At 33.7% G+C, this 21,064-nt stretch overlaps 3 protein-coding genes across 3 annotated transcripts; all 3 read right to left on the bottom strand.

The window, feature by feature from the left end:
• Positions 1-179: 179 nt before the first annotated feature.
• On the bottom strand, positions 180-17,026 carry LOC130645329 (activating signal cointegrator 1 complex subunit 3-like). The gene is made up of 31 exons (XM_057451295.1): positions 16,748-17,026; positions 16,496-16,541; positions 14,677-15,437; positions 14,276-14,376; positions 13,744-13,876; positions 13,519-13,644; positions 12,611-12,811; positions 11,954-12,094; positions 11,587-11,751; positions 10,824-11,072; positions 10,403-10,537; positions 9,962-10,153; positions 9,493-9,717; positions 9,150-9,269; positions 8,714-8,878; positions 8,466-8,552; positions 8,058-8,234; positions 7,565-7,790; positions 7,059-7,312; positions 6,434-6,823; positions 5,897-5,982; positions 5,114-5,426; positions 4,634-4,897; positions 4,352-4,489; positions 3,829-4,082; positions 2,990-3,227; positions 2,555-2,745; positions 1,826-2,164; positions 1,601-1,718; positions 1,227-1,436; positions 180-968 (listed from the first exon to the last, which is right to left on the bottom strand). The coding sequence occupies exons 1-31, from the start codon at positions 17,009-17,011 to the stop codon at positions 687-689; spliced, it is 6,591 nt and encodes a 2,196-aa protein (XP_057307278.1). The 5' UTR covers positions 17,012-17,026; the 3' UTR covers positions 180-686.
• Positions 17,027-17,764: 738 nt separating this feature from the next.
• Positions 17,765-18,952, bottom strand: LOC130645343 (28S ribosomal protein S6, mitochondrial-like). The gene has a single exon (XM_057451311.1). It carries the CDS (start codon positions 18,484-18,486, stop codon positions 18,016-18,018), a length of 471 nt encoding a protein of 156 aa, XP_057307294.1. The 5' UTR covers positions 18,487-18,952; the 3' UTR covers positions 17,765-18,015.
• A 133-nt stretch (positions 18,953-19,085) lies between these two features.
• On the bottom strand, positions 19,086-21,045 carry LOC130645338 (epsilon-sarcoglycan-like). The gene is made up of 3 exons (XM_057451305.1): positions 20,715-21,045; positions 19,995-20,133; positions 19,086-19,922 (listed from the first exon to the last, which is right to left on the bottom strand). The coding sequence occupies exons 1-3, from the start codon at positions 20,925-20,927 to the stop codon at positions 19,159-19,161; spliced, it is 1,116 nt and encodes a 371-aa protein (XP_057307288.1). The 5' UTR covers positions 20,928-21,045; the 3' UTR covers positions 19,086-19,158.
• Positions 21,046-21,064: the final 19 nt, after the last annotated feature.

Genomic DNA, 21,064 nt, shown 5'->3' on the forward strand with positions numbered 1-21,064 from the left:
AGATTGTATGTAGCTAATACAATTAAAGGTCCAACTCACGTTTAAAATTGCAAAAAAATGCACAAGTTAAGTTTTGGCAAAAATGGCGCACTATCGAGATTTGTTGTTTTAAACATACTCGGAGTGAATGAACAAACATATGAATTTAGCTGGTGGCGAGAAAAGAAAAACAGCGAATATTTTATGGTTTAAAATATCTAATTTATTCATATAAATAAAACGCAACATAAAATTTATAAATTTATTAAATTGAAGATTCTTGTAAATAGCTTTTTCCATTCGCACATTTCGTCCACTTTAGATTGTCTACTAAAAAAACTTTTAAACCAGAAAAGCGTTTTCGAAAATTTCCCCTACTTTTATGTCCAACCAGCAACGTGGCACCTTTTAATTTTAATATATTAAAGCCAAAAAAGACAGAAAAGCTGAAAGTGAGGGTATACTACTTTACTAGTATTTTGCTAAATAGACGAAATATCCCAGAAAAAGCTACTATTGATGCATCAAATCCTCTACAAATACTTTTATGTCCAACCAGCAACGTGGCACCTTTTAATTTTAATATATTAAAGCCAAAAAAGACAGAAAAGCTGAAAGTGAGGGTATACTACTTTACTAGTATTTTGCTAAATAGACGAAATATCCCAGAAAAAGCTACTATTGATGCATCAAATCCTCTACAAATATCATCCTTCTTCGTCATTTAAAGGCTGTATAACATCAAAATATAAGTCGTATTGCTGATCCAGGCCTTGGTAAATATCACTCATCACATACAGCGTGTATATTTTTCTCCCGACATTATCTGGTGTGAAGAATGCTAACGTCACTGTGGTATCGCGCCGATGTATTGCACCAACACGCTTCAACGCTACCAAATCATTATTATCGACTTCGCCGACAACAAAAAACCATCCTTCATCTTTTGGTTTTGAAAATAATGGCGCGTACCCTTTTTGGTCGAAACGCTACAGACATAAATAAATAAATTAATGTTTAAAACTAGTGGCACGCATTACGTTCCCAATTTAAAAAAAAATCGTTTAAATTATCAAATACAGACCGTACATTATTAAAAAGGAAACAAAAAGAAAAGATTGTTCAAGGAGTCATGTTAGCTCTTTGTCGTTCGTAAAAGCATTAGCTCACCACTGATTCACAAAAGATTATGCTCCATCTCGAGCTTAAACAAAACACACTCATATTCATAAGCAAATTGTACATACCTTCTCGCTTATCTGAGATCTATTTAATTTAATTTTTAACGAATATTCTTGATCAGCATGTACTTTTAACCATACTTGATCTGTCCGACGGTACTCCGTCAAGTCGATTAGATGAGTTTGTTGCCTTACTTTCCCAACTTCGTCTAACCACGAGCCGTGAATATGAACCGCCAGATCAACGATGGGTAACTTTAATAATACATGTGAAATCTAAAAAAAAGACTGTTTGTTGGAGAAATTGAGGAAAGGGACGCAATCACAGTATTAAAAATGTTCGTTTGCAAATCCAATTTTTTTTCTTTTGCGTAAGTTTTCTTTTTCGATGTATAATAGAAAACAGCATGTGAGCAGGTCGTAATGAAATACGAAGTAACCTCGTCAATTTCTTTTTTGTTCATCACTTTGTTCAACATTGCGTGAAGACTTTTATTGTTTGATCGATAAATCTGGAGCAATTCTGGTATGCTGCTAATTAGGCTTGACGGGGTTGATCTAAAATTAAACAGCGTAACTTTCTACATTAAATTTTAGCTGCGACTGTAAAAGGAACTGCGTTTCAAAAGGTAGAGGACATTAAATAATCAATGTATACCACTCACCTCTTTTTAGATTGGATTTTAAAGTACTTTAAATTTTCATCTTTGACATGCGGTAGAATCAGTAGGGAGCTATCGTAATACCAACGGCCCTGAATCACCATTTGGATAAGGTTGATAATTTGCAGAACACTGGCCAGCCAGCCTTGATCTGCACAAATGTCAATCATCGCCTGCATGATACGTATAGCCTGATCGAGAACAGACTTAGTGTCTGTACCGTAATCAGCAATTGGAAGAGGCACTCTGGAGAAGTGCGCTTGTAGCAGTAAATGTGTTTTAGTGTGCGGACTATCGTACGTGTACCGATCTACTTGCAAAGGTAACTTCTCTGCTAAATCTCTAGTAAAAAACAAACATAAAGAAATTTCATCCTTGTTGTCAGTTCGAGTTGGGACAAAAGAACATTTTTCTTTTGTAAACAGAAAATTCAAAATCCTTCACTGAACGGGTTTGAAAAGAAATACATAAAAATACGGTGTCTTCTAGTAGCTACTCTTAATCAGTCATATGGGTTTTGGATTTTGGGAAAGAGTTTTTGACAGCTTTTGCTTTGATGATTGTGGCTGCAAAGATGCGCCTCACATCTCTCATATTGTGTAAGTTCAATCGAACTAATACGTAAACATGTCGTGACAAATAACAACAGTTTGCAAACGACGTTCCCATTAGATTGAGTTGTGTTCAGTTGTCGTTGTTTGTAGTTAACTGACTAACTCCAAGAAGACTTACGCGTTCATCTGGTCTTCATTATGTCTCACTGGAAGTTGATCATACTCCTGCGCATCGCTTAAAACCTTTAGAAGCTCTTCCATTGTCATTTCGCTTGTCAACCTCGTTTTGAACATTCTCAATGTGAGGTGGTTCAGGTAATAATACGAAGAGATTCTTCCGAGAACACTAGGTTCCAGTGTGTTACCATCCTGCGACAATCAATAACGAATTCAGGTAAAACATAGGAAATATAAAATAGCAAACCACCGACTTGGTATAGCTTATTTCCTTCTGCAAACAACAAAGTTAAACTTATCAAGGGATAAATGAACGAGATTTCTATAAGATCCTTTTTACTATTCTACGATGAACTCAACTACAGTGGGAGGTAGCATACCTGGAAAAAAGCAATCAATCAAACAAACAAACAAACAAACAAACAAACAAATAAACCTCGTAGACATCAACACAGTATGAACTTTGCAAGTCATAAATCGCTCCCTCTATCAAATTAGACAAAAATGTGTTCATCGAATGATGGCCTGTGTCGTCCAAATTATAATAAGTAGGATTCATAAGTAAACGTCTGAAGAAGTAAGTCCAGGTCATGTAGTCCATAGCGTCTTGTTTAGACGTGATTGTACCGGCCACTATTTCAGCGTTTAAATGATCCGGTAGCACCTCTAATAAGCTAAAATGAAAATATACATACATACAGGATAAATTTTCGAAATCGTTTTTCAACAGCACTTTTGAATGTTTATATTCTTGTTCCCCGCTTTTTTGTAAGAAAACTCGTTTATAAGAAACTCTTTTAAAGGAAACTTGTCTATAAGAAACTCATTTATAAGAAAATTTTATAAGAAACTTATTTATAGAAAACTATTTATAGGAAACTCATTTATAAGAAACTCATTTATAAGAAACTCATTTATAAGAAACTCATTTATAAGAAACTCATTTATAAGAAACTCATTTATAAGAAACTCATTTATAAGAAGCTCATTCATAAGAAATCGAGCTCTACTACGCTCTACCAATTTAATAAAACTTTAACTAGTGCAGTTTACTTAAATAAAAAAAGGAAACGTTCTTGGAGTCTGAATTATAAACTGCTTTAATGACGTAATTTTCCCTCCACGATTTTGAAGTAACCATTTATTTGACCGTAAATGACAGCTGCTCATTACTTGTTGATTCTTAAGAAACCTCATAAAAACTTGCTACGAGAATCAAAAAATCAAACATGCGACAACGCTTTAAAGGTAAAAGAATACACAATGTAACCTTACTTAGATTCAACAGGGAATGGCTCGTAGAGAAACTTCTTATAGAAATGCTTCTTCGAGTCTTGAACCAAGATTAAAGCTACGCCATTATCATCGTACTGCGGGCGGCCTGCACGACCCATCATTTGTAGCACGTCAGTGATCGGAAAATCAACGTATCTTTTTGTTTTGCCATCATAGTACTCAGTACCTTTCACAATGACTAAATGAGCCGGGAAGTTTACTCCCCAAGCCAGCGTCGATGTGGCGATCAATACCTAAACACAGCGACACACCTTAACAAATCAAACTTTTCAACTTCCAATAGATATAATTGTTTGTGTTTTCTAGTGCGCTGATTTTTCAGCCATATTGTGTCACACACATTTCTAACCTATTATTCAAAAAACAGAAACAAAATAAGCAATAACCAAACAAAAACAATAATAACAACGACATGAGCAAATTCCACAAAATAGAAAACTTAATACACAGACAAACTAAGAAATAAAAAACGAAATCAAGAACAAACCTGTAAACAACAAACCTGTATTTTTTGATTTACAAATAACTCTTCTGCTATCTTTCTGTCCCGCTCGTGAAGACCTGCGTGATGAAGGCCAATGCCGAATGATAAAGTCAGTTTTAGATTTTGATCTCGGACGGAACTTATGAGACTTTCCATCTAAAACAGGAGGGACAACATGAAACGAGCAAACCTTAAACTGCATGCTGCAACTTTACCATTTTATATTACTCGGCAGTTTGTTTAGAACATGAGCATTTCTCTTTAAATCATAATTGCACGGAAAATCAGGGTAAAACTTACTTCTGTTTCGTCCATGTGAAGCCACTGTTTCGGGTTACTGTCACCGGCAAGATAAGCAACCAAATCCAAAGCCGTCAGACGTGTCTGTCGACGTGACGACACGAAGATGAGGACTGGCTTCGTAGGGGAGTGAGTCTGAATCCCTTTGAAACACGGTTTGTTCATGGTTGCCATTCTGGGACAGTAATGTTTGCCAGGGAAGCCAGCGATGTGTACTTCTAACGGGACAGGTCGTACTGAAGGTCGGAAATTGAATAAGCCGTCCTAAGCAGTTACAAAAAAAGTGTTGGAATGTTAGAGCTAATGCTTGTGTAGAGAATTGATACTGTGGATTGCGTATTTTATCGAAATCAAAGCAACGCGACGCAATTCTCAAGTTTACTAACACATTGACCTTCCCCAACCAAGGTTTTCCTTTATAAGTTAGATTGGATTCATGCTAACAATTACACGAAAGCAGAGAAGTTAAACATCATTTACCTGTCCGATACCCAACCAATCGGCTAAATCCTTCGCATTGGCAAGTGCTGTGGACAATCCTATGACTCGACATGTTTTTGTCGTATGACTCGATATAAAATTCGTTCGCGACACAATTACCTCCAATACGGGACCACGGTCATCTCCTAACAAATGAATTTCATCAATAACTAGCAGAGACACATCTTTGACGTACTTTCTCGTCTGCCAACTCCGGCTGACGCCATCCCATTTTTCCGGCGTTGTTACGATAACATCGGCGTTTACGATAGCTCGCATGTCGGGTGTGACATCACCAGTTAACTCGACAACTCTAAAACGGGAAACCATATTTGTAGAGAAGATGTAGCTTTGATGTTTGGGAGGGAAGGTGATTGTATAACTCATGAAAGACTCGTTTTAAAGGAATTCGAGAAAAAAAAGGAAATCAACCACTTCATATACTATTTAGGAACAAGAATTATACAGAATTTGTTTTCACGATAAACTAAAGATTTTTACACATCATTGGCAAATGAAAGCCTAGAAGATTCTAGGAGAAAGTTAGAAAATTTGAATATTTTTATACATTTTTAGGAGATAAAAAAACCGTGACAGATTGTCAGAGTGTTGGCTATCATTGTTTTTAGCAATAGCACATTTCTGATTTTTAAATGATTGAATAGAAATAGCATGGTATCGCTTTACGGAAGGTACATAAAGCAACAAAAAGCAATGGTTGATTAATATATGCGTGTTTCTTGAAAATATTATAACGATCATACAAATTCTATCTAGACTTACTTTTTACCAAGCTTTCTTTCCAGTCTGATTTTCCAATCTGCAACTCTCTCACGCACCAATGCCTTTAACGGTGCTATATAAACAGCCTAACGGAAGATTGATGAATTATGAAGGTGAATAAATCAACAGTCTCAAAAAAGAGACAACCGAAAAAATTCATATATACATCTACTTTTTAAGTTACTTTAAAATAATATACCCCTATTGCACAAGTTGTACAAAGGGTCACAGAAAAAAAGGGAGAGCCGACGCAAATTCTCGTAAATATAAAATGCGTGAAAAATTCTAAATTATTGGTTTCAGACCTTAATGTAATAAGAGCACAATAATTTCTCGCACCATTTGCAGGCATAAACATTTGTAAACTTTTGCTGCTGAAGTAGACCAACAAAACAGAGTAACATGTCTGTTTATTGACCCTTAAAATGATGGTTTGAAGAGCTTAAGAATTGTCTGGATGAAAGGAAGAATACAAATAGGCTTTCTCCGAAAATTCGTCAAAATTTTTAAGCAGAAGAATAATATACTAAAATGTACCTTTGTTCCAGGGTATTCTCTAAACACGCGAAATATCGCGATCTCTGCTGCGATCGTCTTTCCACTTCCAGTCGGTGCGCCGAGCAGAACATTACTGTCGGAATAATAAAGCGTGTGAAACAACTGTGTTTGAATAGGGTTGAAGTGGGAAAAATTGTAGAGGTTTTCAAGCGTGGGATTTCTCAACGCAGAGACTGAGATAGGTTGCAAGTTCAGTAGTTCGGTGTGAGGCGGATGGTGATCAGGGAGGATCAGGTGTTTGAAACTGATTGCGCACACCGCTTCTGCGTGCAGCCAACGATCAGATACCACGCGGACGTAGTACTGAGGTGGAAGTGGATCGAAGATTGGGATGGTGAACACCATAACTTGAGTTTCTTTAGCTTTTACCTGGAATTAAAAAGACAAGCAACACATAAGAACTGGTAGGCGGCACTACATTATTACTGTAATTGAAATATCCTAAAGATATATTATTTCTCTTTAAAAACCTAAATATACAGAATTATGTTGGTGATAAACTTCAGATCATCACTATAGCTATCTTTAGAACAATTATTAGTGAATTCGCGAATAGATATAAACCAACAACAGAAATACCAAACAGGTTATTAAAAAAACTTACAGCTTTTCTGGTCAGCAGAAAATACTCAGAATGATAAATAGTATTTGTTTCCGGATCTTCCACCCATATCCACCATGGCTCTGCTACACCGCCGTGCATTTTATCATTCCATTGAAAGTCGGGGATTACGTGCAGGTGAACCCTCAACACGTTGCGAGTTATTGGTTGTATAGAGGAGGCCAGTGCAACTTGTGGAAACTGAAATGCGTACGATCGAACCTTAATGCCAATTTTCGGATGATTAAGCATGTATCCTAAATAACGGGAAAATAAAACTTGTTGATTTTTGAAAGTTGAAGCAGTTGTTTTTTTTATATAATTTTATTTTTTCTTTGAATTTCTGGTTTCATGATTTGAATTTTCTAAATATAACGCTCGCCTAACGCATAACGAAATTTTCCATGAAAAAAATATCTTTATAACATATTCGATTCGAGTTATAGACAACCTTGATTCGTCTCAAAAAAAAATAATACAATAATTAAATTATCATTAGAAATCCTCACCGATTTCTTTCGAGTCCATATCTCTCAGCCTATCTATCGTCAAGTTTAGCTTTTCCAGTTTATTCAGAATTTCGAAAGTGAGTCCTTCACATTGTTTGAGTGGGTGTTCCGACTGCCACATTCTTCGGTCGACGACCTTCGACAGCGTCAGCATACGTTTTGCCATCAACGGCCAGTTTTTTTGCAATGACACTTCAAATAGAGCTCTCACAATACGTGCTGCATTCTGAAACGAAGCATTGTAAACAAAATTACAAAGAACGATTGACAAGACCATATTTTTGGCAAGCCTGTCTTTGTAAGTATATAATAGGTCCTCACTTTGTTTGCTTGCCTTTCTATATGTTCTAACATCATAGATCAAAAAGGAAAAACGAAATATACTTTTAGAGACTACTTTACCACAAAGAATACTCACCTACAAGATTTTTAATCCAATCATATCCTCGGCTTCTGTCATACTTGTAATTTCATAATAACAAACGATGCTTACCTGTGCCACATATGACATATCCGATATAAGTGAAAAACTGTCCAATTGAGCCTTGGAGACATAAGCTTGTAACAAGATGTTCACTTTCCCATAGCTGTTCTCAGCACCTCCTTTAATGACAGTCTCGCAACTGTCTTGCATTTGCTGTTCCAACTCAGGTATTTCATCTGCTCTCACCTGTACAAAAGAATAAGGAGAAAGCGTGACAAATTAATCTTGATCAATAGTGGATGTTGTTTCAAACTACCTATAAAAATTAGCAAAGAAAGCGAAGAAAAGAACGAATAATTTTTCAATTTTATCAACAACCGGTTATTATACGGCTATCAGCGACGTGGGAGTTGTGAGCAAAAGAATTTCTACGTAAACAAGACTCCGTCATACGTAAACAAGGAGTTCCCTAGATACCTTGACTTGCTCAAATTCATGCGCTTTCGATACGATTGACAGGATTTCTGCTTCATTGATAAAGGGCTTAAAAAATTCATTCACTACCTAAAAGATAAACAATTATTTTTCACTGTGTTGACAGGTGTTTCGTGACAACAATGTTAAAACCCATCCCAACACAAAAACAACAAAGATGGAGAGCACTACGACGGAGACGACAACGACAAAAACAACAACAACGTCTTCAGGCCTAATTAGAAACCCACCTCAATCGTGGCAAAGTCGATGTAAAAATTACTAGCAGTTCTTCCCAGATTTGTGGGATAGACATAACTTGTTCTTTCGTCGAAACGGATCATTCGAGCTTTATCCAACTTACGGGAACAATCACGTATCAATTCGAATCGATGTTTTTCTAACAGAGGATCTTCCTGGAAGTAAAATACATACATTTTACTTCTTACAGACCCTTTATATAACCTATCGATGTTAAGTGTAAGAAATACCAAGAAGATGACTATTTAACAAGTTGTTATATTTAGTCTTTCAGTTCTAATAAGTTGTAGTGACAGAGACAAAATCACTCTAAAACACTCCATGGCCTTTAAAAAACTCACGACTAATTGAAGCTTAAACCGAGTTTGCCAGGATGAAAACATATAATTGGGATTCACTGTGAAGATTTATTTCTATAGTACCTACTTCTTTTTCTTTGTAATTGATACCATACACAATTGGATTGATTCTCATTCGAACGTACAGATACGTGTAACTCAGCCACTTCACACCTTCATCTGTGTTCGTCACAGTGCCAAGTGATATCTAGCATTATAAGAAATCATAGAAAAAAGTAAGGGCAGGGGTAGCGTCAATCGTAGTGTATATGTATACAATTTTCAAACTGAAAAAGAGAAAGCAATCTCATTACTATAAAGCTTTCTTTTGCATTTACAATTATTTCAGGCTCGAATTATACGCATGCATGTTTGAGTATTGCTGTCAAGCAGTAGCAACTACAAAATGCAAAGACTACATCCCTTTCTACCTCTGCATTCAAGTTGTCCATCAATCTATTTACAAGCTGACTTTCGATTGGTGTTTGTTGAGTAAGTAGGTGCAGGTAGTGAGACAATTTATCGTGCTTCGTGATAATCATTCCATGTCCCCACTTGTCAAACTGTGGACGACCAGCACGGCCAAATATTTGCATCACATCAAGAATTCCAATGTCGACAAACGAACCCTTTTTGGCATCATAAATTTGGGTTCCCTAGAGGTGGTATTATATATGTTAAACATTGAGATAAGAGGTTTAAAAAAAGAAGCATCTGATATGAAAAATATACTTTCCATTTAGTTTTAAAAAAAAGTTTACTGAAATTATATCTTTAACGTATTATTTTTTTCTTAGCCTTGTTTTCATCATGGCATTTGATGGCTGTTAGATTCAGAGGTTAAACAGATCTTTGTAAGTTCTGGCAATGATTCTTATTACCAGTAGTAAAGGAACATACTTTTATGATGACAGCATGTGCTGGCAGATTGACACCCCAGGCCAACGTTGCCGTACAAACAAGCACTTTTATAAAGCCTTGAGAGAACAACGACTCCACTAAAGTACGGTCTTGTCGCAGCATGCCAGCATGATGAATTCCAAAACCATCTGGAAACATTTCACGCAACTGTTTATTTCTTGACTTCATTACCTAGAAAAAATATTTTGGTCCGTGAAATGTTACAACAAAAAGACAAGTAATAAGAATTTTTCTTCAACGTTTTCGTGGATGGGTCAAGTACCAGATTAATCATGTTCCTAAAAATGTACCAACATCTGCAAGTAATTAACCCTCTTTCACAAAAAACGTGCCTTCTCTACCAGGGTTTATGTGTAACCAACAAATTTCAATGTCAATCAACAGAAATCAGTTATTAAAACTTTAAAATGATGTTATTACTTTTTTCTCCATTGCACCATAGTTTGCATTTTTGTCAGGTTCAAACAACTCGTTGTCTCCTTCAAGCTTTGACATTTCCCTCATTGTCATTGCGGTTTTCACCGTTGCATTTCGAGCATGAACAAACACCATTACCTTAGAAATAAATATAATCCCTTTCACAAAGATTTCCAAATACACCATGATTTCATCATTAAAACCACACTCTGAGTGATAATTAAATTCAGGTTTTTAGGTTTAACTAGTCAAATGTGCTGTAGGCTCTACAAACCCTGTAAATCACAAAGAAAGTGGTGGTAAAATTTTTTTAAAACATACACAAAAAAATGAGAAGGAGCGGCTTTGCACCAGATGGAAATTTCTTTTAATAGAAAAAAAGTACAGATACTATTTCGAGATAAAACTTTTAAGAACACAATACCTGATGACCTTGTTTTACATTATCCAGAACCTTCTCATAGCAAATTTCGTCCATATCTTTCTGTTGCTGCAGAAATCCAGTTGCTCGAATACCAATAAAGGTTTGTTGTAGTGGAACAGGACGGAAACGCCCATCAAAATAAAACAACCCTTTATGCGGGTTAACATTAAGAAATCTTGCTACATCAAGATAGTTGGGAAGTGTAGCAGATAAACCCACGATTCGAATCATGTTTTGTGTAGATTCAACCTAAAAAAAAATAACAGCTACTTATTGTGTGCTGTTGTTACACTTAGCGATATGTTAGCATGCGTTCTATAAGGTTGCTAATTTACAATAATGCTACAATTTCCAAAAAAAAATACGAGAGAAACTTATTTTTTGTAAATCTTTGTCCCCATTCTCTCTTTCTCCAGTAAATGAAACAATGAGAAAGGAAGAGGGGAAGGACCTATTTTTGGAACTGTTTCAATATACTTTTTACGAATTATAAGTGACATGTATCCTCTGTATATGTAGCCTACATAACCAACGTTGTAATCAGACCACCAACACAAATGGGTATTTTGTGTGCACATTACTTGTACAGATTAAACCACTTAGTCAATTCAAATAGACAACTTGTTGATAAGTCACTGATTTTGAAGTCTGTAAAAGTTTATATCACTAAACTCCTTAACCTTTTATACAGTCCATTTATGTGCACTTCGGTCATGGCAAGTTGTACCCACTGCTAAAAAGCAAGCCTATTGGTAACACATACCTGTCTCAGCGTTCTTGCAACCAAAGCTTCCAACACTGCACCTCGATCATCATGCAGAAGATGTACTTCATCAATGATTAACAACTTGACTAACTGAGACAAAGCAACATCACTGGATCCTTTTCTTGTGACAACATCCCATTTCTCTGGTGTGGTTACCAGCATCTGGTGATTAAGACAAAATGGTGTATTTACATGTATCACAAGCATTTATTTCGAAATCCGGAGTAACATGAAAAAATCCTAGTTTTTCTTTACAAAAAAAGTTTTGTTATAGCAATTTTCAGGGGACTTAATCAAAGAGACCCCAAGCTTACAGATTAGGGGAACCCAAAAGTTGCAAGATATGATTATGTCTTAGCTATACCTGTGTTTCTTGTATTTCTTTCTTTGTCAGCTGCATGTCACCAGTTAACTCTCGTACAATGACACCCAATGGTGCTAACTTTTTACCAAAATTACTTGTCATTTCGGCTGCAAGAGCTTTCATTGGAGCAACATAAACTATCTACAATAATAATACCTAATCATTATACATGTTAAAATTTCCAAATTACTTACACCCTACACATCATGCAAAATTGCCTAGGAATTTCCTTAGTCTGTAAAAATCTATCAAATGTATTCAGAAATTTCTTCAAAAGTTATCGGATTCCTATTTTGTTAAATTGGCTTATGTGAGCAATGCACTGTATGTTCCGCTGATCAAACTTGTATGCTGCAATTTCCAAAAAGGCAGCATTTCTCTTTTGAAAAGCAGTCATCACAAATAACTATAGCGCTACAAAAATACAAGGTCTGACTTAGAGTTAGAACTGAATATACTTCACAGTTTAAAATATCATGAGGTGCTGCTACACACTGTAATAAAACACTGCAGGTAAAGATAATTAAAAAAAAAGTACACAGTAATTTCAAATCGGAAACTCTTTCTTAAAACAATTTTCGAGCAAGGCACTTTTATTTTGTATTATAAAACACTAATTTAAAACTACAATTATGACAAAAATAGTTTATACCCTACCTTAAACTCTTCTTTCCTCACAACATTGTTTTTGATGTGATTTTTAATTTCATGGACAATAGTTAACAAAGCAATATTAGTTTTACCAGCACCAGTTGGAGCAGACACCAGTAAATTTTCATTTGTGTTGTACGCAGAATCAAAAACAATGCTTTGTATGCGATTTAATTTCTTGATGCCACTGAACACCAACCGGGCAACCTAAATGTAAGTTTCATAATTCTCTATTAGAATTAACAAAATCTTAAGCAAAATATAAGTAAGAAAATATGCCACAAACCCAAAAAAATTCAATGAATTATAGGTTAGACATGTACCTTGTAGACAAAACTATGCTCTAATATTTACCTAGGATAAGCCTTAATTACATCAATAGACACCTATGTTCATTTAATCACCCATATTCGACTATGTTATGCTTAAATAAACATTTTAACCTCTGTAACAGTTAGAAGGGTCATTAAAATACCAAAAAGAAAATATTAGACCAACCACACTGAATGTACATCTTTTGAAATAACTGCCCTGCTTAAATATACACCAGGTAAAAAATTATTTTTTTTAATAAATCCCTGGGCTGTTTAAATGGTCAATAATCAGATAAAATTAATGAAAATACAGTTTTAAAGGGAGTAACAACAACTTTTGAACAGAAGAAACGCATTTCTATTTTAAATTCAGCTCACATACAACATTATGTCCACTACTTTTCTTATTCTTAACAAGATGCTATATGAGATAAAAATCTATTGTTTATTTCTCTCCCCATGCAGCAAACATATTTTTTTAATACGCACATGAAAGCTTCTACTATAAATGGTTTAACACAATACGGTCATACGTGGAATCCTAAGTACCCTATAGTATTCTCGACTAGTATAGTACAGTATTAAATGTGAAACACATACATCATCCAGTGCTGATATGTCTACAGCCATGTTTAAGTGAGAAGGAGGTTTTATGGCAGTAGCAGGTATGTTTACTTCCTCATATTTACGAAGAACTTCTTTTGTTGCTGACTCTGGCAAAAGAACCTAAAATAACAAAGAAGAAGAAAAAATTTTTATACAACCTTTTATATATAATTAAAAAAGTATCGTGCACAACAACAAAAATATCACAAAAATCATCACCTTTGTCCCACCAATAAATGATGATGCATGCTTTCGAGCAGTAAATTCGTCAAAAACGTAAGGATACTGTTGAGTTGCATTTGTTGTGGCTCGCCTAAGTAGCGGTTGTGTTTGTATAGCATCAAGTTGCTCTCTAAAGCAATTTTTTTTAAAAAAAATTTTACTTTAAAAAACATGCCATGACTCTAACTTAAGCTGGGTTTGCACTAAGAGTTTAATTAAGTTTAACAAGTATGATTTTGAATGAGTTTAAATTCGAACATTTTAATCTGGAATCACTAAAAATCACTTAATCACTTAAAAAAAACTAAGAAATACAATATGGAAGTATCATATCAAAAATCAGCAAATGTCCACGAATTTTACACTAGCAGAATATATTGATAAGAAAATAGTGAAAACCATAGTTTTACCTGACGATGTAAGAGATTTACTTAAGAAAAGCTTCGTGTATTTTAATTGTACATTTTTGTAAGTTTTTTGTTCATAATAACCATAGTTTTGTGTTACACTTATTACAAATCAGTTGTACCTGTTCTGGTTAAAAATTTCATTATATAACTCTGGATCTCTTCGCATTAACTTTCGCTCTTCTTTTTGCATTTTTTTCAGCATTTGTTTCTCCCTCTCAGACTAAAAAAAAAGCAATTCAAAATTGGAATTATGTTTTTGCTAACAGGAATTCATCTTAACATAATTTTAAGACATATAACTGAGAAATCTTTTTCTGTTTACTTGTGATATAAAATTCCTAAGAGTGGACGAATTCATATTTAAATGGTAAGAGTGGAATTTATTTGCAAAAAAGAAATGTTCTTACAAATGAAACACAATTAAACACAACCTGTTAAAAAAACACTCCCGCAGAAAAGATTTTTCCTTTTAAATAGGGTTCTCAGTAAAAACTGCATGAAAACAAAAGTGACCACACACCTGTACAGTAACTTGTACACCTGGGGCAGACTTGACATGTTTTCTCGTTGGATCCAGATACTGGTAATCACATTCAATAAAACCATTTGTTTGCTGCTCACAAGCTGCATTTACAATTTGTTGTCTGTGCTCAAGAATTTTCTGAATCAAATCAAATGCTTCGAAACCCATCAAATCAAATAGTTCATTTTGTATTTCATCACTGGATTTAGTTGAACTTAATATTTCAAACACTGCTGATGCTAAATCATTGCTGCTTAATGAACTTGGGTTTTCTTTTAAATATTGTTCACAATGTGTATGTAACCAGGAGGAGGAGAACTGGTCATTTGTCTTGTTCGTAATTTCTTGTTGTATGGCACCAGCTGATTCAACATTGTTTTTCTGATCAATATCAAGTTTATCTTTAAACTGTTGGATAAAGGAATCAACTTGAATGGCTGATTCATTTTCTTCACTGTATTCACTGAACAACCTATCAAAATCATGATCTATAATGTCCATGTCTAACTTTACATTTTTTCCAAAGTATGACTTTCCAAGCACATCCTTGTTAGTTTCTTCTGTTGTCTTTTTAGGCATGTACTCTGTCAATTGCTTTACCAGTTCAAAAGCCTTTGTTGCTAAACTACCAGGATATGTACCGAATGTTTTCTTCAATTTTGAAGATTCAACAGGTGTCACCTTCTCAGTGTCATAAAATGTTTCAAACAAAATGGCAGCAGATTCTTGTACCCCATCTTGGCTAGCATCTTCACCAACTAAGAAAAGGGAACAAACTGTAAAAAAATTGTCAAAAGGAAATAAATTTTCTGTTAAAAGTAAATTGATATTTTACTGACTACCAAGGAAACATCCTGCAACCGAAGTTAAATTGATTGACTAAGTAAGATATAGGATCATAAAATATGGCCTCACTAATTATATTGAAGAAACTCTAAAAATAACACTGGATTAAACCTCTGGGGGCTATTATTAATAGAAATTATTTTCAGGGTGAGGAATTAAGGGAGGTGGCTTATTGAGTGGAGAGTTTTTTGGAAGGAGGAACTTAAGGAAGTATTTTCATTAGTTGTAAAGTTACCATTGTCATGATTGTATCCCATTTTAAAACAATTGTAACAATTATGATCGTTTAGTAATCGTCCCAATGTTTACCTTTCTACGATTCCAATTTAATAGTTCTTAAAAGATATGTGAAGACATTTTATCTGTCCACGAACCTATTTTGATAGTTTTATGAAAGTAATGTATTTACATAATTTGATAAAAGTTTTCTTTACCCAAGGCCAATAACGTTAGGTCATCCATAAAGCATATACGTACTTAGGAATGCTTTTTATTTTTTGCATCCTTTAGTTTTTTATAACTAGTTTAATTTTATATATCAGGAAATGAGGAAACGAATTTAATTTCATGTGTGTTATTTCCAAGCTTTTTATTTACTTCGTTTTCATCTTTAGTAAGTTACCATACTTAGTTGCCTTAGTTTTTAACATGTTTTGTTGGCAAATAACACTTAATCAATTATGCTGCTTGTTTTTAATAATTATGACTAAAAATAGGACACTGTCATACTTAAGTAGAATTCTGTTACATGCATTGGTATAACATTGGGAGAGGTCCTATAACACTAAAAATGTAATTTATGCAATGTGCAAGGGCTTTTCAGGATAAGATCCTTAAAATTCTTTACCTATACACAAAGAATGAACAAAACAAATGTGGTTTGGGAACAATGAAGGCACTGGAAGGTTTGGTAACTAACCAAAGATAAGACTTATTGTGAAAAAGTTTTACATCATGACCATATACTTACTGAATTTTAGTGCAACACTTTCAAGCTCTCTTGCAGCATCAATTCCCTACAAATGGAACAATCTTCATTACTATATCAGCTTATTGAAAATGACTGCGATGTCACCATCAATTACATGTAATATCCTGATACCCAGACATTAAATAGAAACATTATTTTCCTCTTTGAGCATCCTCAAATAGAAAATCGTTTTAGAAAAAAAATATTTCAAAATTAAACAAAAGAAGTTGAAAACAGCCTTTTGTTTACTACCTTTTGTTTATTTTTTCCTTCGGTGACCTGATTTTGTATTTCGAGCCATGATAATGTTGTGGGTTTTGATTTCTGTTTTTTCTTCCATTCTAACTCTTCTCTTAGCTTTTGTTGTTCACATGGATCATTGGAGGAATTAATACCAGAAAATGCTCTTAAAGATCCAGTAAAGCGTGGCAAATCTGTCATAACTTTTTTTATGAATAAAACAATGGAACATAAATCATTGAAGATATTATTTCGGTTTGTCTGTTCAGTATTCATGTTACTGTGGAAAGTTTATCATTTCTTGAACATGATAGTTTAGTATATAAATCCATGCTCAACACCATTTTACTTTGCCCGATGATGGGAGAAGGATCTCCCGAAACGTCGCCTACTAAACTATCATGTTCAAGAATGATAAACTTTCCACGGTAAACATAAATCAGTTTAGGGACGCACAAACACCAAAATGGTTATGTGGTCAGATTTTTAATACTTAAATCATTGGAAAGGTGCTACCTTAGTAATAGATGTTATGTTAAATAAAAAATACATATTTTTGAGAAAAAAATAGAAAATGTAAAACAACAAAAATAACGATTTGGGTGTTTCACATCCTTAATCTATTTATACATGCATATTTTTTTATTATTCCAAAAATAACATTTTATTTTAAAACATTTGAGTATAGTTGAGTCTTACAAACGTTAAGTGTTAACAAAATTTCCTGACTTACATTGGCAACTTCTTGTCAATGTAAGTCAGGATATATATTCTATATTTTATATTCTTGCCATGTTATTTTTTCATTATATGGCATGTAACTTAAACTTTTGGAATTAAACGTTTGGAAATTTTGCATACTTCAATGGGATTCCTTTTTTAACTTATTTTTTTGTTAAATCATTTTTAAAATACTTTTTTCAAAGTGTACTAGGGTATTGCAAAAGTTTTCAGCTGTTTTTGATATAGACCTGATGTCATTAAAGCAGCTGTTATAGAACTCATTGTTTTTAACATGAAATAAAGATATACCTCATAAGCAAAACTATAATTTGTAAGGTGAAATAAAGGTTATAACATAGAATAAAAAACATGTTCTCAGTAAATAAACATGTTCGAAATTTAAAAATTGTAATTGCCAATGACAAAACATTCATCTTAAACATTTACATTGTGGTACCTGACATTACTAGCCTCGAAGTTGTACAGTGGTACTAAGTTTAACACAAGTATATTTATAAAAATAATATACAGTTGATATACAACATAAGAAAAAAACACTATCTCCTTGATTGGTATGGTTTCTGATAACTAACATCACATTCATAAACATGTGGAGTCTTCTTCTCCGTTTCATCAAAATCACCAGATTTTTTTATCAAAGAAGGTCGAATAATATCATAATCAAACTTAAACTCTTTCTTAATAAATGGTATAGAAGGTGTCTTTATATGAACATCAAATAAGAAATAATGTCCATGTGTGTGCCATTCTGCGTGGGATTTCATTCTGTATGGTAGTTCTTGTGAACCCATGTTTTGAATGGATCTTATAACACCATCCTGTTCAAATATATTGTTAGCTGTCCTTCGAAGGACGTCACGTAAACTCTGTTTAGCAAGAGCTCTTGTAATTAACAGAAGTTCGTATCTAGGCATTTGTATGTATTTACTAAAAAACCTTGATATACTAAGATCTCTAAAAATATATGTATAAACAGTAATACTGGTTAATGATTTGAACAAACACATTCTAAAACCTAAGATTAAACAACTTACAAAAAAGGAAAAAAAATATTAACATGGCATATTAAAAACTCGAAATTGTTTAGTTCGTTATTTTATAACTATGCAAATGTCTAACATCTATACAATAAAACAAATAAAAACAAGAATATTCAAAAAAATTCTAAAAACAGACAGTATAGAATACACTCAAAATGCTTTCAATTATACAATATTTAAACTAATACACAGAGTTTGTAGAGAAAACTAGTATATATATTGAAGATAAGTTAAATAAATTATAAATAATCCTTAAAAAACTTTAAATGTGGGTGCAATGTTTTGAGAAGAAGAAACTATATTACGGAATTCTTTCTCATGATCTTTACATTCTATTGCCATGGTTTGTTTTTTAGAAGTTTACAAATAACCATAATTGGATCTAGGGAAATATAGCACGAAGGGAAAAAGCAGTCTAGATTGTTATAAGCCTTTTTGTTGATAACACAATACACAACATTTATACTAATCAATAATGATACGAATGCTGGGTAAATGTGTCTTTTAAACAAAGGCACATTTCTATCCACCAAAGAATGGGATGTTAATAAACTACATTTATTCACTAAAAAACAAAAACAACAAGTGGTTTTAATTGTCAAACTATCTGTACAAGCGCATTTACCCAAAAAATCAAAACTAGAAACTAGAATCTTGGGTCTTTTCCCTTTTGGGTGGAACTCTATATGGAGGTGGGTTAGAGCTCCCGTTCTTATCGTTTTTTAATCTGCTAGGAGTACCACTTCTTGAGTCTGTCAAATCTTCGTCCAGTTGACCATAGGCAAACCCATTTCCATCGTCTTTAACGTCTGAAGATCTTGCTAAAGCAACTTGACCTTTCTTTGGCTTCTTTCGCTTAGTGGTATCAGTTTTAAAGCACATGACGCAGGTTAACAATACCATAAACGCAACCCCGAGAATGACAGGTACAAATACATATACAATGTCTAAAGTGAGGTTTTCCCCTTGTTTTTGATATTCTCTTGTGTTTAACGTTGTAGGATCAAATTTATCCAAGTCTTTAAAATTTTCATCTCCAAATTCTTTATTTATGTTTTCAACATCAACTGTTCTTTCTTTTAAAGCACACCAGTCTACATTGTAACCAGCTTTTAGAAACATAGACTTGACATTGCTGTCCAAAGAACAATTGGATATAACTTTTTTTAATGATGACGGAACAACGATACGACCTCCCACAGTCACAAAAACACCCTCTTTCTCACCAGGTAATGGGTAACTTCCACGGCTACGATCGCTAGGCTTTTGGAGCGCAGTCACAAAATTTGCACTTGGCCACAGTTTGGTGATTTCTGCTAAAAACTTGCTTTTCTCAGCAAACAAATCGTAGATATCTTTGTTTGTTATACGAAACTCTAATTGATGTCTAACAGATGCAGCATCTGGATGAAAAAAAAGTATAATACATACCAACCATAAAGCAAAAGAGAAAATACATACAGACTTAAACATACCAAAGTTTATGATACTGATTAAAATAACTTTTCGTAGAGTCTCATAATTTTCTTTATTCCATGCAATCACTTCAAGTTTAGCTGTCTCAATATCAGTCACACTGGGTGTACCATGTAAAATAGCATCACTAAAAGGATCCTAAAATAATTGAAATATATAAATGAGAATGGCCTGAACACATTGTCACACATTTGAATTTTTCAAAGAAGTGTCTACTGATTTACCTAAAACTACATATAATTTATAATGTGAATTTCAACTTTAGCTGTATTTATCTCCTGCAGTAAAGCCCTCGAAAACTGTATAAATTAAAAAAGAAATGTCATCAAATTTTATTTTCACGAACAAGGACTTTCCAACTTCGCAAAAACTAGTTCTTATGAAAATTGATTTATTTTTAAAAAACATTTTCACAAAAATTAAGGGGGCTTTATTCTTTAACTTTTATGATAGCCACATGATTTGTATCACAACAAGATTTGTATTTTTTTAGTGTAAAACTCACAAAATAATGACCACAAAGTAAAGACTACATGGTCCTAGTAACACATAATTTTGTAAAAGATCCAGGTTCTATAGATTGTATCTATAATATTATAGATACAATATTATTCATGTTAGTTTAGTTCAAAAATTTAGAGAGATGATACAGTCAACAGTTAATCATCATTATAGATATCATAGTTTCACCCAGGGTCATAGGCAGAATAATCTCTTACCTGTTGATGCAATTTCAACCAAAATGGCAAATCTGGCATCCCGTTTAAGGAAACGCTGAACATGACATTTTTTTGTCCTGGAAAAAATGTGTTTTTATCCAGGATCTCTGTGAAGCTTATCCCTGTTTGTGCAATCAAGGTAGTTGGTACTACAGCACATATAAAATCAATGATACTTATCACTAAAATAGTCTTTAACATAACGTATTCCATACTTTTATTTACTGTATTTACCAAAAATATATTCCACAGTAGTTCAAAACACAAATTTTGAACTAGCTATCAATTATCACCTTAGTATAGTCGTAGAACCTCTGCGTTCGAGAGCAAAAACGGCTACCATTCTGAGT

This window comes from Hydractinia symbiolongicarpus, chromosome 5, assembly GCF_029227915.1.
Source record: "Hydractinia symbiolongicarpus strain clone_291-10 chromosome 5, HSymV2.1, whole genome shotgun sequence".
Classification (NCBI taxonomy): Eukaryota; Metazoa; Cnidaria; class Hydrozoa; order Anthoathecata; family Hydractiniidae; genus Hydractinia; species Hydractinia symbiolongicarpus.